At 36.8% G+C, this 16223-nt stretch overlaps 3 protein-coding genes and 1 long non-coding RNA gene across 7 annotated transcripts in view; 2 read left to right on the top strand and 2 right to left on the bottom strand.

Annotated features, from left to right (window-relative positions):
* The window catches only part of LOC127955956 (zinc finger protein 501), a 315828-nt gene that overhangs the window by 246031 nt on the left and 53574 nt on the right, over window positions 1–16223 (bottom strand). The gene's annotated exons all lie outside the window — the stretch shown is intronic.
* The window catches only part of LOC127956046 (zinc finger protein 93-like), a 235215-nt gene that overhangs the window by 183107 nt on the left and 35885 nt on the right, over window positions 1–16223 (bottom strand). The window lies entirely within an intron of this gene.
* Window positions 1–16223, top strand: part of LOC127955934 (zinc finger protein 658B-like) — a 97830-nt gene that overhangs the window by 67992 nt on the left and 13615 nt on the right. Inside the window, exon 1 of one of the 3 annotated variants that reach the window (XM_052553601.1) lies at window positions 9184–9615. The exons of 1 other annotated variant lie outside the window; for it this stretch is intronic. In XM_052553601.1, the coding sequence (XP_052409561.1) occupies window positions 9402–9615 (214 nt within the window). In that variant the 5' untranslated portion in view covers window positions 9184–9401. Of the gene's footprint in view, window positions 1–9183; window positions 9616–16223 lie in introns of those variants that run through there. One more of the 3 variants, XM_052553600.1, reaches the window with a different exon arrangement.
* On the top strand, window positions 5377–7786 carry LOC127956083 (uncharacterized). Its single transcript, XR_008153437.1, has 5 exons — window positions 5377–5498; window positions 6883–6983; window positions 7087–7152; window positions 7235–7307; window positions 7416–7786. It is a non-coding gene; the product is annotated as an uncharacterized LOC127956083 (long non-coding RNA).

The following is a 16223-nucleotide window of genomic DNA, read 5'->3' as shown; positions in this document are numbered from 1 at the left end:
CAACTAGGGCCGGGACTCGATTAAAAAATTAATCTAATTAATTAGAGGCTTTGTAATTAATTAATCGAAATTAATCGCATTTTAATCGCATATAAATATTTGAACAGTGAGAAGTAATTTTTTTTCACATGGATTTATAGTATACCATTGAATAATGACTGAATACATAAGCTTTAGAAACAATTTAGAAATAGTACATTTCAGAAATTCAGGAAGCTTATAGGTGCTGGAACCTTCTGTAAAGGGTTTTTTGTAAGTAAAACACAATACTGTCAATTACATTCAGAACATTGGAAACACTGACTATTAGAAAACATCTCTCTGTTGCTTCAGAGGCCATAACATACTAAGTCCAACTCTCAATAACCTTGGCCAAAACAATAAAGAGTTCAACATAAACTGTTGCACCAACAAAATAATACATAGTTCAACATAAAGTGTAATGTCCACGCTAGCTGCTATATGTTTTGCGTTGAGGTGATACTTGAGACTCGATGTGCTGCGGTGATGTGCGAACGCTAGTTGGTGCTCCAGTATAATCGGTCCGCCGAAACTCATCCAGTGAGAAACGTTCCGCGGTGCAAAAATAAGTCATTAAAAATGCGGGATTTTTTTCTGTAATTAATTAATCTTAGTTAATGCGTTATTTTTTTGTGTAATTAATTAATCTCAATTAACGCGTTAAAGTCCCGGCCCTAATAACAACTTATCCTCTAAATGCCGGAGTTTTTGCTGATCTACTTTTTTCATATGAGAGGAAATACTAATTATTTTTTCCCTAATCACTGTCTTAAGTGCATCCCATAGTATTCCCGGTGACACCTCGTCCTTATCGTTATATTCTAAGTACTCCTCTATTTCTTTCTTCAAACGATCGTTAAAATCTGGATAATTAAGAATGTTTGTGTTCGCTATCAGACAGATGTATTTCATGCATAAAAACAATCTGAGCTTTATTTCTTTTAAATTTAGATAGGGCTTTCTTTTTAACCAGGTTATATAAACCATTAATATTGATTGATACCATTTTCACTCATCTGCTACTCATCTAAATTATACAACGAGTACACACACATTTTAATAGGCTCCCCGCCCACCCTTGTAAACCCTGAACATGGAACACGTGAACAAATAACATAAAAAAAGAAAAGAAAACAGGGCAAAAATCAAACTGAAATAGTTCCAACTTCCAAGGTAGGGGTCTCTGAGGTGGACCCTGCTTAGCCTTTAAAGACAACTTCTTCATCAGTCAGAGGAGGAGGCCCTTAATGGTTATGGCCTCACTGAGGTTATGTCCTTCAGCCTCGTCCATTCTCGCGCTCATCTTGGACATTTCTTCCTTAATTTCCCCCAAACTCACATTGTTTTCTTGGTTGAAAGTCCCTCAGTTCCTGAAGTACCATGTCTATGTTGGCCATACCGTTTCACTGTGCGGTAGCAGTCCACCAGTGTGCAACCTTGTGATGAGCAGTGAATCACATTAGCGCTAGTAGGGATGCTAGCACTATTTTCCCAGGTTTAATCACCCACTATGTGGCTCCGTCGAAGCTTCAGTTTTGGTGTATTTTGCTTACCCCCTCACTTATCTAACTTTAAGCACATAATTGCGTTGTCTTAACGCATGATGGCGTTCAAACCGGAAGTCCTAAGTGAATTGTTAATCACATAATACCAAAAACATTGCAAGCATATATTAACACCCCAAAACGAACATTGACTTTGCCCAAACTTAACAGGTGCAGTGTGTAAATTTAACACAGTGTATATAAAAGAAATGGCTCATTCTAAGGTAATAAAAACATAACAGTTCATTATGTAACGTCTTTATGTACCATTAACAAACTTAAACATGCAATATCTGGTCTGCCCAAAGTTTATGTGTTTTATATGGGTCCTGGCCTGAACTTTAGGCCAATATTTTTTTATATTCTTAGCGCCACCTGCTGGCAACAGGAAATTACTTCTTTTACACTAACTTAAACATGCAATGTCTGATCTGCCTGAAACTTTGCATGTTTGGTAAGAGCCCTGGCCTGAAGACATTTACATGCCGATATTCAGTTATAATCATAGCGCCACCTGTTGGCAGCAGGAAATGTAGCACAAATATTTACCATTTTAAAGGGATATGGTCCAACATTCACTCAATATCTATTTAACTGAAAGTGCTGCTTGTCTCGCCTCTCGCTGAACAGATCAGATCAAGAGAGGTGTGTGTGCGCTAGCAAAGCAAGATCTTGCACTCGTGTGGCAGTACCAATGAATCACAGAGACTCGTTTACTAGTCGCTTAAAAAACAAATTGTTAAATCTAGCTACAAAGTCACTAAGTTGGGAACACTCTTGACAAACCTACTTTTACATCCTACATTAATCTTTGCTATAAAATGTCTGTAGATTCTGTATGAACTTGTGCTTTTATGATTACAGGGGCTGTGAGAAAAAGTCAACACCGATACTTATTTCAATGTTTCTGTCTCACTCTTGTCCTAAGGTTATCATAGCTGGCTGGATTCGGTCCGTATCCAGACCAGATGGTGGACCTGCACCCCGAGACGACCACAACACAGCCCTGAATGTCAGTGAATACCATGACAAGTAAATATCACGACTGGACAGGAATAATACTGATTTCATTGTATTGCACAATGACAAAACTTGAACTGAATGGAGTCAGATTATGAAATCAGTTTTCTCCAGAGCTGCTTTATTGCCAAATCGACTTTGTTTCCTAATGTATTCATTTTTCAGCATTTTCACTGACATTGAATTTTTATTTTATTAAATTAACATCAAGCTGACATAAGGTGAATAATGAAACTTGTGTGCTATAAAATTCCTTATAGCTGAATTCATTTGTAAAGTTAAACTTTACCAAGTTACTGAAATGAACCGTCTTTCTAGAGGTAAAGTTTTTCATTAAATAAAACAATGTTTTTTTACAATTTGTGGTTGCATTTTTTTTTTCATGTAATTACCTACTTTTTATAGAGTGTATCATTGTTATTGACCAAGGAAAGTTAAGATTTTGAAAGTTAAGAACTTAGAAAATTTTGAATGATTTTATGCTTTATTATTAAATGACATGGAATATTTAAGCTTTTATAGAGCAATCTAGTCTACATAATATTTGTCAGCTCTATTTTGGGTAATTCCATAGCTAGTTTTGGCCAGAGTACCCATTTTTAATTTGGTATAGACCAGGGTTCTTCAAATCTTACCTCTGGACCAGTTTGGATCCATAATCCTTATCTGTTCCAGATCCGTTGCGCTGTGCAAGTGGACTCTCAGATGAACCCATTCTGGAGCTTGTGGAATCATTTTGCTATCTACACTTTTAAGTTTGGGGTTTTTGCAAATACACCCCAACCTAAATTTAACAAAATTCAACAGGAAGCTGTTAAACAATTTAAACTATGTAAAGGCTAGAAATAGCAAGTTAGCTTTAAAAGCTTAAGATCCAGTGTTGCCCAGTAATTTTCAGGGGACATTGCTAAAGGCAGATCGATTTGTTGCTAAAAGACGTTGTGATGTCATTGTGTGGAGACATCATTACATAACCATGACACAAAACAGCATTTTATGTAGAATAAACAACAAGATTACTAAAATCATATTATTTCTCAAATGTTATTTGTTCATAAAAATATTATAAACAAAAATATTTTAATTAGTAAATCTCTGGAGATGGACTTGTAACCTTAAGATAGTCTGTGTTTTTCTACAATCTTTTCTCTCAAATCCACAGACAACTCTTCACACTTCTTTCTTTTCTCCATGCTCAGTGTGACACAACACAAAGCTTCAGTCGCCAATCATTTTGTCCAGTCCATTTTTGTGTCCTGTATGAAATGTTATTAAGGGTGACTTTTCTTCTCTGTTTGTTTTTTGTTGCAGTGCAAATAAAAACAATAAGCTTATGAATACAAAAGCATTTGCAATTCAAATAATTTTCTAAGAGAAGTGTTGGATTTTCTGACAGAATTGCAAGGGGGCTGATATTTTTGGCCATGACTGGAATTTGAAAAAAAAAAAAAAAAAAACTTAGGCTTATTGATACATTTTTTTAATTTATATTGCATTTGGATTGTTCTTCTAGAGGTTTTTGACAATACATCCATGCACAATCACAGCAAGCTAAAGTTTGGGATTATTTTCATCTGTTTTATACAGTATGTTTCCAAATGAAAACTGCTGTTTTACAATTTTGAGCATGTGGTAGTTTATTGAAGATGATTGTAAAGCCATTGCTGCCAGTCATTAGATTTTTAATCTTTATAATGTACAGTGTTTATCTAAATGCAATTTGCCTCCCTGTCAATCGATCACCGGTGAATCAATGTTGAAATGCCGGCTGGGTAAGATCTTTCTTAGGTTTAGGAATTAAATTACCTTGCGGCAATGTAGAAGGTAAAGACTCTTTTTCAATACTGTTAGTTAAAAAGGGAGCAAATTCATCAGTAAATAATTTGTGCCGTTCAGCTGTAAATCCATCACACCCTGGGGATTTAGTGTTTTTCAAACCCTTAATTCCTCTTTGTTCCTCAGGAATAAGAATGCTTTCACAAAAAAGATCTATCACTTTCAGATAATTAACTGGGTCTAGAAATGAGGACTCTGTCTGCTCTAAATACCACGAATTATAAAGATTGCACGTCCTGATATTGCTGAGTTAGATGTGTTCCTATGTCAACAAATTTTGTTGATCCTGGAACAAGATTTTACTCCAAAAATGTAGTCTTGACCATATCCCTACACCTAAACCTAACCTTAACCATGAGTGATCCTTAAAATCAGAAAAAATGATAGATGAATGACACTGATGTACAAGCAACTAACAGTGATTGTAAGCATAAACTTCAAAAAATTTATAAACTTGCTCTTCAAATCTGATTGGTTAATCACAATGTTGTTCCAGTGTCAACAAAGATGTTGTCCCAGGAACATGTCTCACTTGGTAAAATCAGGTTCTGCATAAAGATTCATATCAAATTTGCACTGTGGTTTGCTATTCCCTTTGGATATTTAACAATTTTGCCATCAACACTAGTTGTTCAGTTGTTTACAGGGTAAACTTACACTTTTCAAGATTAAGAAAATATGTGACACACTTTTTTTTTTACACTTGACAATGATAAGATTTGTTTTATTTAAAAAATCCCCGATCTGCAAACAATAAATGAAAATGAATTAAAATGATAGACTTGTTTGATCAGCACTAGAGGAGAAAAACGAATTAGTCAAATATAAATGAATAGGCTATCACACAACGTTGCAGCATGTTAATATTAGCTAAGATATATGGAAACACGTGACAATAATATGTAGTCAAAAAAATCGTCTCGCCAAGTAATTTTCCCTGTATTTCCCTCCTCTCGCGAGAATGGTCTGGCTGCAGACCATGGGCGAGTGGAGCTCCACTCTCAAACCGGAAATACGTCACCTCCACTTGAAAACATCAAGATGGCGTCGCCGGGAGTACTTCAAACTTAAACTCAGGTAATTTTATCTCTGCATCGCTAAAATGGTGAACTGACGCTGTTGTAACGCGCAGTGTAAGAAAAACGCACAGGGCTTACGTGAAATTAGTAACATAAGAATACTAAACACTATGGATTTATAGATTTATATCGCGAGCAATGTTGATGTCTGGCCACTGATCATATATACACCACATATAGTAATTTATAGATCAATGTTTCTGTCCAATGTGTTTTTTTATTAAGTTATCAAGTTCAATTACAAACCTTTACCCCACATTTCAACAACTGAACACATATTATTAGTGTCGATACAGCCAAATAGAAAGAAAAAAGATGGAAAAAAAAACAAATAACAATAATCACACCATAAGATAAAACAGAATAAATAACGGAAAGAAAAAGAAAGATGTCTTAGGGTCTTATTCTAACAACAAAAACAAGTTCAAAGCATACAAGAGTTTCTGGGCGTTCCTGTCAATCCTGTAATGAAGAGACTTTGCAAATATCTTTAGTTCATTCTTCCATCCGCTGAAGTGAGGTTTAACCTTTAAAAACGTACTTATCTTACTTATCTACTTATCTATGAATCTAGTATTTGCACAAAGTAATTGTAAAGTTATTTATCAAAAAGTCTAGGATCTTTTCCTTCAACAATACTCCAACCTTAACTGAGATCACAGTCAAAGGGTGTATTGATATCTGTTTGAAATGAAGCCAGTTTTGAAATTCCAGCCAAAAAGTCTGTACAGATTCACATTGGAAAAACATATGATCTACAGTTTCAATATCTTTCTCACAGAACCCGCATGAATTGTTCTCCCAATTAAATCTTTCTTGTAGTAGGAAGTGATTAGATGGATAAATGTCCTTTAGAATTTTAAATGTTACTTCTTTGGCTTTAGGAAGAACTGGATAAGTAAAATAAAGCTTCCTTACTTTCTTTGCCTCTTCTTCAATAAATTCTTGAAGAACATACTTTCATTTCAGTTGACTGGGGAAGTACAGTTTGGATAATACATTTCTGATAAACTTATTTGTTAATTGTTTGCTCTTTAAATTTTTACCTTTAGTACATGATGGATAGCATAGATGTAACTTAGTTTTTGGTGGCTTGTGGTAAAATAACATAGTGAATAATGAAAGGACACGATCGTTTTGTATGTGTATTCCTTTAGCATTTGTTGTATAATTTTAAAAAGGTCATATGAGGTGGTTGTTTTCATATTTAATTTTTCATTCACTTCCAGGTATAGGATTGGCATAGAAGATGCAGCACTCTTTACATTTTAAATGTATGTTGCCACCTTAGAAGTCAAGGTCTTTTTACATGTGACATTAACATATTTATTTTTTCTATTTTGTTGTTCTGTTATTCTATTGTTTTACTTTTTTTGTTTCAGATCAAATGTATATCAAGTGTTATCCATCCTCATAACACCTCCACAAATAGAGACTGAAACTTCTGAGCACCATCACCTTGTCTGCTATGGGACTGTCATAGGTGAATGATGCAGTACTATTCTGTGTTGAATTTACCTAACATCAGCACACAGACATAGTATTGTTCCAGTTTTGCTGTGCTCATGTCTTCTTTGTGTCCCCAGCCCAGCAATCAGATGCATCAGAACAACAAAGCACAACTGTGGTGGACCAGGCACCTTCAGCAACAAGTAAATTGCTTTAACATTAATGATAATTAAATGTCAGTATTGTAATTAAACTTGACCCATCTGACGTAATTGTTCATGCCAGAGATTTAACAACACTGTCAGTCAGGAGCATATTTAACAGGAGGCACACTTCAGCTGGCTTGATGGTGACTTCAGTAAGTGTGGTCAACCCTCTTGTTTTTGTGGCTATAACAATTAGACTAAGTAATCTCACTCTCTTCCATTTCCTTAACATTACCCTTTTTTTTGTTGATACTGAACAGGTGCAGTGAAGATATTTAAAGAGACACTATCTAAAGTACAGAAAGCCGTACATAATCTCTAGGTGCAATCGCCTACAGTGCAGCCAGCTTCACAAAGACTGTGGGGCTGGTCACCAGGAAAATGGCCAACAAGGAGTGCTTTTGGGGTTTTACTCCTCAGATGACCACCCTGGCTACTGTAGCTGGGATTGCTTCACAGACAATGGAGGTCTTGAAGAGTAAAGTGTGCGTGCATGTGAACACATTGTGTTATTACAGTAACAATTATGGTCACTTGCAGTTCATGTGTTTTCAATGTAGTGTAAGATGTGTTAATTATTATTATTACTCAAAAACCATTAAAACTTCTAAATTGTGGAAGTTATTCTTCATTATTTTACTGTGGTTATTTTGTATATGTTGTTATTTTGATTAAAATACAAAATTCAACACACATAATTCTGGTTGAGGTATTATTTTAATAATTTATTTAATATTTCATTTATTTTTCACTGCTAAATATTAAAAACATAAGGTTAACTTTCTAAAATGTATGGAATGTTACATTGGCAGTTGTACACTGGTAAAACAAACATGAACAAATTGATGTCTGTAGTGCAAATTGCTGGGGGGGGGGGGGGTAAAAAAAATGCTGTCTTGTCATAAACCGTAAAAGATTAGTATATATATATATATTTTTTTTTTTTCTACTAGGTAAAAGTAACAAAGATAAAAGTACAGAACATATTAACATTACGTACAAAGAGGTGACATAACTGGCAAAGCACCCTTTATACGTGTATATAACAAGTAATACAAAACGAAAGTTTGGTGGTAGTGACATATTTTCCCTCTTAAATGGAGCTCCACTCGCCCCCATGGAGGCGACGTAATTCTACGTAAAGTGTTACCCGGACCAACATGGCGGCCGCGTCATTAGTGGAGGCGACGTAATTCTACGGAAAGTGTGGCCCGGTCCAACATGGCGGCGGCGTCCCTAGTGGAGGTGACGTATTTCCGCTCTTGAGTGGAGCTCCACTCGCCCATATGTCTGCAGCCAGCAAGGGGCAAGGAACTCGACCGGAAGTTGAAGTCGGGTGGGGGCTGCCATCTTTTAGCAGAACTTCACTTGCGTTAGCATTTCCATTGACTCCCATTCATTTTGGCGTCACTTTGACAGCGAATAACTTTACATCTGAGGCGTTTAAAGACTCTGTTTGTCCATTATTTATTTCTAAAGATACACGACAATGTATAAAGGGCTCCATTACCTTCTATGTTACATTATGGCCCCGTATAAACAGTTTTTGTAAAAAATAGGCTAACGATTGCGTCATAACCACTCGTCTCGCTGTCGCATTACCGTACAGACAGGAGGAGAAGCTCGCAGGCAATTAACTTAATATGGCGTACTGGCGTTACATTTTAAAATACTATACAAAATAATTTATCAGAATACTTACTCCTGCTCACTCACGACTAAGAACTCCCCGCTCAAGCTCGCCGTCTCTGCAAGATTACCGATGGCAGTTTGCACGCACAGCCACTTAGAAGATTTACATCTGGCAGACAGGTTGCTGACGTCGTCAAGCTTCGTTTGAGTCTGCGCGTCAGAAACGGAAGTGCTAAAAAACGCTAAAACTGGGCTTCATTTGTCTCAATTGAGTTCCAATGGGGTCGCTGTGTCCATTTCTTTTACTGTCTATGGCAGCCAGACCCTCTTGCCTCTCGCCGCTTCTCTCTCTCCAGTCCAGCGTGTGGCGCTAAAACACACGTGTGTTTCTCAAACACCATCAAGCCTCAGAGGAAGAAGATTCGTTTCACCGCGCTGTCTGTTGTTTTAATGTGGCGCTGGTTTAATACAAACTGTTAGAAATATAATTTCTGTAAACAGGAAAATACAGTTTTTGAATCGGGTCAGTGAATACATGTTATATTCACTTCATCATTAGTCGTGTCTAAGTGTTGAAGCAAAGAGAAATATATCGGGAAGAATATCAGCTGAAGATGGTGTTTGTTAAAGAGGAGACTGAGGAGAACACGAGTGAAATAAAAGAAGAGGAACCAGAAACCTGGAGAATAAAAGAAGAGGAACCAGAAACCTGGAAAATAAAAGAAGAGGAACCAGAAACCCGGAAAATAAAACAAGAGGAACCAGAAACCTGGAAAATAAAACAAGAGGAACCAGAAACCTGGAAAATAAAACACGAGGAAGGAGGAGGTAACGTTAGGTCTTTATTCATATTTAATGAGTGTTTGTGGTACTGTTTGTCTTAAGAAGCATTAATCCTCTGGGCCTGAGGGGGTTTGGGGACCTGTATGGGATTATTTTCCCACCAAATGCATTGCAGTCACAGATCGAAAAATAATGCGCATAAATAAAATATTTAAAAACACGTGTAAAATAATAATGCACAAAACCAAAAAAAAAATTCAATTTTTTAAAATAACAAACAGTGCAGTCATGGATTACACAAATCTGAAACATGAATTCAACATTTACCAAATCGCAAACAAAATCAGGTTTCCTGCTCATATGTTATTTTTTTGTGTGCTTGTGGTCTTTTCCTCTTTTTTCCACGCTGCGCTTGCGTTTCTAAAAGTTGCAGTTTGAGTTTCATGTAAATCAGGGGAGGCTTCAGCGTCACCATTGGCCGCAAATTCTAGATTGACAGCTGGGCCTCTAGCCAATCAGTTCAAGGGGGAGTTGACGTCACTCCAATGCGACTCGTTGTTGCTATGGCAGCTGTGTGTGTGTGTGTGTGAAGTAGAGGGTGATAGTGACACGGGAGTGGATTTTCAAATCTCTCCCGTCCCTCTCCCGCAAAAAAAGATCCCGTCCCAATCCCACAAAATAACTGGGAGAAATTCCCGTCCCATTTCCCAGAATGACTCACGATCTCTCCCTCTCCCATGTTGTTTTATATATAATTTTTTTTTTTTTTTTTCAGACAGAATCTTTAAGTTACAGTGAAAAAATACAGCACAGATCACAGCATGCCCACTTTAGTTAAATCATTTTTTTGTTAGTTTTTCTTTAAAAGCTGTTTAGCTTTGTTAACTAGATGTTAGGGCTGTGCAAAAAAATCAAATGCGCATCTCGTCAGTAAAAACGCTCCTGTGACTATAAATACATCTCCAGCACATGCTCCTGCCCACTTGCTTCTCAAAACGACTCCCAAACTAGTCCAATTGCGTTTGCAGGAGGGCAGCGTGCTGTAAGCTGCTGTCGAATCACAATACAGGAACCGCTGGCCCAAACAGAAGTCGTTACATATTTCTGAAGGAGGGACTTTATACAGACCTGCCAACATGTACGCATTTTTCGTACTCTGCACGCATTTTGACCCATAAGTACGCTTGTACGATTCGCTGCTCTCTAGGTACGCATTTTGTTGCGTCTCGCATTTCGCAGATTTCAGTTTCTATGCAATCTATTCTATGCAAAAACAGCGTCAAAGTGGAGTGAAAAGCTTTCGGCCAATCAGAGTGGTGCATGTTAACCCACCGCCCACCTGCCCCTCCTATCCACAAGCTTAGTTGGCAGTTAGAAAAGTGGTGAAATGGCTTGAAATCTAGACGGTTTTAGACAGGCCAGGTGCTGATTAACGTAAGATAAAGGTAACAGTTAGGCTATGTTAAGCCTAATTTAATTTATGGGCATTAAAAATGACCTTGACATTATAACAAGCAGTCCAGCTGTGACTAGCTCAGTTTATGTAGGCTAACATGTAAGGGTGGCCCTGCCAATAACGCACCTAAAAGCTGTTACAAAGAACCGGCAAAAGTAATGATTATGAATATTTTATATTTTATGAATATAATTATTAATAAACAAGTGTTTTCTGTATCAATGTCGTGTCGACTGCAAAGATAAAGTTGACGATGCTGTCTTGCGATCTTCGCAGTAGTGAACGCGCCAGAGAAATGCACATTTCATACGGATTAACGTTACATAAGCAGAAAGCAGTCTGTTTTCTTTCGTTTTGAAGTGTTCTGTTCAACCCTCGTGAGTCGCTTAACGCGTATACGTGTTATGAGTCATTTTCTCCTGATAACCCCGAAAAGAACTTAAATTACGCTTTCAGTTTTGATCGTACAGATAAGAGCAAAATCGAATCTGTAAAGGGTCTACTTTTATTTGTATACAGACATAATAACAACAAAACTTTGTGCACATAAAATAAAGATAACAAACAAGGTGTGCTGTCTGCAGCCTTTGTCTGCTGTGATATTCATTTACAAGCACGTCATTAAAATGAACTGTAACTCAGTGAATACTCAAAGAAGAGACATGAGAGATATATATATATATAGAAAAATTGACATGTTTACTTTTCAACTAAACAAGTGCCGCCGAAAACAAATATTCTGTGATAAAGTAATCCATATGAAAACAACGCGATGTCTTGTCCGTTTTTCACATCTCCCTTTATTATCTTCTAATTCGACCATGCCCCCACAATGAACGCTCTATTCAGATTCTTATGTTAAATAAAGTTTTTATTTTTATTTTACTGTTTGCTTTGCGATGAGAGGAATAAGATATAAGTCACCCGAAATGTGATGTGGTTGAGTATTTGAGATTTGGATTTCCTCAGAAAAAAAGAATGAAGCGCTTTATTCAGCAGAGATAATAAACATGAGTAAGTCTCTTATTATTTAATTATATACTTGTACTAGTTCATATAACGTATAAACATTTTACTAGTTATACTTTTTCCAAACTATAATCCCTGACTAAATGTATAATCAAGTAAAACATTATGAAGTTTCAATAACAATATGCAATATTATACCATTCAAAAGCTTGATGTAAATAATATAAATGTAACAAATAAATGTAACTGTAACAAATGTAACAAACAATGCTGTTCTTTCAATTAATTCCCCCGAAAAAACCTGAAAAAAAAAATATTCTCAGCTCTTTTCAACATTAATAATAATATATTAATATGAGCACAGAGATGTTTAGTTCTCTGGTGACAAGAAAAGTCATGATTGCCTCCAAAGGCAGCATTTGTTACAAAGAGACTTTCACTGATGCACTACTTAAAAAAGCCAAATCTGCAACCTTTAACAAGTTAAACAATGCAAAAGTTTAAACGCTTTGCATGAAAAAAAAAAATTGTTTGTTTTTAGCAAACTGATTTTGATATTGATAACTGCTGGTTTTGCACATTTATTTAATGTTTTGATTTATTTATTTAGAAAGAATGTCCTCAGTTTACTTTTATTTCTGACAAGATTTTCAGGTGGAAGAAGTTTCCATGGTCTATGCCTCCAGTACAAAATGTTCGGAGTGATTGCAGAAATTGTATAACATTTATGGTCTACTTGTATATGTTATGGAGTAACTAATAAATCTTAATTGGTGAAAGGATATTATGTGTATAATATGTATTATAGTGTTAGGTATCTCATAGGTTTCTCACAGATGTGTGTGCAACGGTGGAGCATACATTGGTCATTGGTGGTGGGCTGTAAGGTTCGAGCATGTGTGTGTGTGTGGGGGGGGGGGTGTAGTACTCATAAAATTTCTTCAAGGTTGGCAGGTATGCTTTATAGAACAAGGAAGTCATCAGCCCGTTTTTATGACAGTGAAAACAGCGCTATACAGATTGGTGAATTGTGTGAAAAATACTGTTTTTTTTACACGTGAAACATGAGCACATGTTATACTGCAAACTGTAAACGCAAAGCTTCAAAAAAGCATGTAAAATGGGACCTATAAAAGGTTAATGTTGAAAAAATTGGGATGCACTAGGCTACCTGTTTCAGACGCCTATATACCCATTGAAAATGAACGCATTTTAGTACAATGCAAATACATTTAAAGAGCTAGAGATATGATGACCAGTTGCCAGTAAGTATTGTTATGGTGCAAAAAGTCAAACTTCAGAGGTCAATCAATAACCTTTGATGGAATGTAAATGTACATCCAAGTTTAGCTGCAGGAATCTATGAGGACAATGGACAAGAACATTAGTGCAGGCTTAGTAACAATTACACTTGTATGGTTGTCTATATACAATAAAAAGTGAAAGTGAAAGTGAAAGTGAAGTGACATTCAGCCAAGTATGGTGACCCATACTCAGAATTTGTGCTCTGCATTTAACCCATCCGAAATGCACACACACAGAGCAGTGAACACACACACACACACACTGTGAGCACACACCCAGAGCAGTGGGCAGCCATTTATGCTGCGGCGCCCGGGGAGCAGTTGGGGGTTCGATGCCTTGCTCAAGGGCACCTAAGTCGTGGTATTGAAGGTGGAGAGAGAGCTGTTCATGCACTCCCCCCACCCACAATTCCGTCCGGCCCGAGACTAGAACTCACAACCCTTCGATTGGGAGTCCAACCCTCTAACCATTAGGCCACGACTTCCCCCCAAATTATAGTGCTGTCAAAATTAATGATTAATCCAAGTGATTAATCAAAAACTAAAAATGAAAAATAACTCATCCTGATACCTTTTTGAATGATAGCTTCCTGAATTCCGTACATATGTCTGCTAGTGCTATGTCCAGTGTTTGGGGGGTAATGAGTTACAAAGTTGGTAAAGCCTAGTAATCACAATATTGTCAATCACGTCATCAATCGCAAACAATAATTTATTCAAATGTCTCTCTACCGAACTACCTACAGTAGCTTACTTTGTGGAGGAGGAAGCACTTGGAGGAAGCATTTGGTAAATGAGCCAGTGAGAAATAATAACTTTTAAGTAGTGTCCAGTGCCTTTTCGATACTTTTAAAACCCTACCGGTGCCTGAACCGATACCTTAAAAAAAAAAAGAACCTAAAAAAAAAAACTATGGATAACTTTAAAGAACATTACAAATATTTAAAATAAATCCATAGCTTTCACCTTGGATGCTCTCATTTCCCAAGTTGTGCTTCCTTTAATCTAAGGCTAATAAATGTATTTCACAATCTGGGTCATTATTTAATACAAAACCACACATAATGTTTCTACTGTATCTCTGTCAATCTCTGATATTTAGTTAAGATGAGTGCTGTCTGTCTCTGTTTTTAATCAGTTGTGTGAATTACTGTATGCTCATTCTTTATAAAGTAGCAACAATGTCATTTTTAAAATACAGTACTGTGCAAAAGTCTTATGGAAAAGAAATAGTATTTTCACCCCAAAAAATGGTTTTAAGCCAGTTATTCATATCTTTTGCTGTAGTGTGTCTGTAGAAAATATCAGTTTGCCATTAATTTGAATAATAATCTAGTGCGATTTTGAATGCACAAGCAGTTTGACAACGGCAAAATGAATGTTTGGATATGTAAACTGATATTTTTCACTGACACACTACAGCAAAATGAACACCATTCTTTTAATTGAAAATAACGTGCCTAAACTTTTGCACAGTAGCTAGTGTATGTATAAAGTACGTATGATTAAATTAAGTATATTTAAATAAGTGTAATTAAAGTACATGTTCGTTTATATGTGTTAAGGGCTAGATTTTCGCTGGAGGAAACGGCTGTGGTGTGATGAGCAGTGACAAGCGAAAACTTTACAGTAGATGAGAAACCGACTGCTTCTTCGTGACCTTTTGTAAACCGTATTTATGACAAAGTACTGCACAGATATGGATATTCTAACAATCTATCGATAAACGCATACCTTGTGTCCTCTGTCTCTGTTTGAGCTCACGCTGCTCCGCCGCGGTCTGCGGTATGAAGAGCGCGCTGAAAGACGGGAGGAGACCGGTCTGACGCCGGTTTCATATGAAATTTAAGGTGACTGACTCTGAGGCGATTGGATACCAGTTCCATACCCAACCCTACTTTAAAGAAATATATTTTTTGATAAACTAACCCAAAACTGGCTATGTCCTTGCTGGAGTGTGATGTGTGTCATGTGCAGGTGCGATGGATCGCGTACAAACCAATAGGGTGTCGGAATGGTTTATGTTTATACTTCTCATCCAACCACAATCAAATTCACTCCATCCGGATGGCGCGATTTATCTGGATAGGTTTTTTTTTTTTTGCATGATTACAAGCGGGAATGAAAACAAGCCGAAATTAAATAGTAACAAAGCTATTTTAAAATGTAAGGAGTAGAAAGTACAGATACTTGCGTGAAAATGTAAGGAGTAGAAGTAAAAAGTCGGCTGAAAAATAATTACTCCAGTAAAGTATAGATAGCCCAAATTTATATTTAAGTACAGTAACGAAGTATTTGTACTTCGTTACTTGACACCTCTGGTCGTCTGAGACAAGGTCTTTACAGGGGATCTGTATCTGGGGCTCTAGTTGTCCTGGTCTCTGCTGTCTTTCAGGGATGTAGAGGTCCTTTCTAGGTGCTGATCCACCATCATGTCTGGATCCGGGTGACTGCAGTGACCCTCCGATCTGGATACAGACTGGATCTGGTGGCTACAGTGACCTCGGAATAAGAGAGAAACAGACTAATTTTAGCATAGATGCCATTCTTCTAATGATGTATCAAGTACATCGGGTGTTATGGGAAGTGTTCCCGGTTCCGGTTTACCTAACTAATGCAGCCTAAAAATCCTTTAACGGATTTGGATATTAGAAGCACATTAGTGAGTTATGTGTAAGCCAGGTTAAAGAGATCGGTATTTAATCTAAATTTAAACTGCAAGAGTGTGTCTGCCTCAAGAACAATGTTAGGTAGGTTATTCCAGAGTTTAGGCGCCAAATAAGAAAAGGATCTGCCGCTTGAAGTTGATTTTGATATTCTATTATAATTTAACAAGAGATCATTCAACTGAGGTGTTAAACCATTCAGTGCTTTATAAGTAATAAGCAATATTTTAAATAGGGCGGCAAGATTAATCACATGCG

The sequence above is a fragment of the Carassius gibelio genome, chromosome B4 (assembly GCF_023724105.1).
Source record: "Carassius gibelio isolate Cgi1373 ecotype wild population from Czech Republic chromosome B4, carGib1.2-hapl.c, whole genome shotgun sequence".
NCBI classification, from domain to species: Eukaryota; Metazoa; Chordata; class Actinopteri; order Cypriniformes; family Cyprinidae; genus Carassius; species Carassius gibelio.
This window is presented reverse-complemented; position numbering and strand designations above follow the sequence as displayed.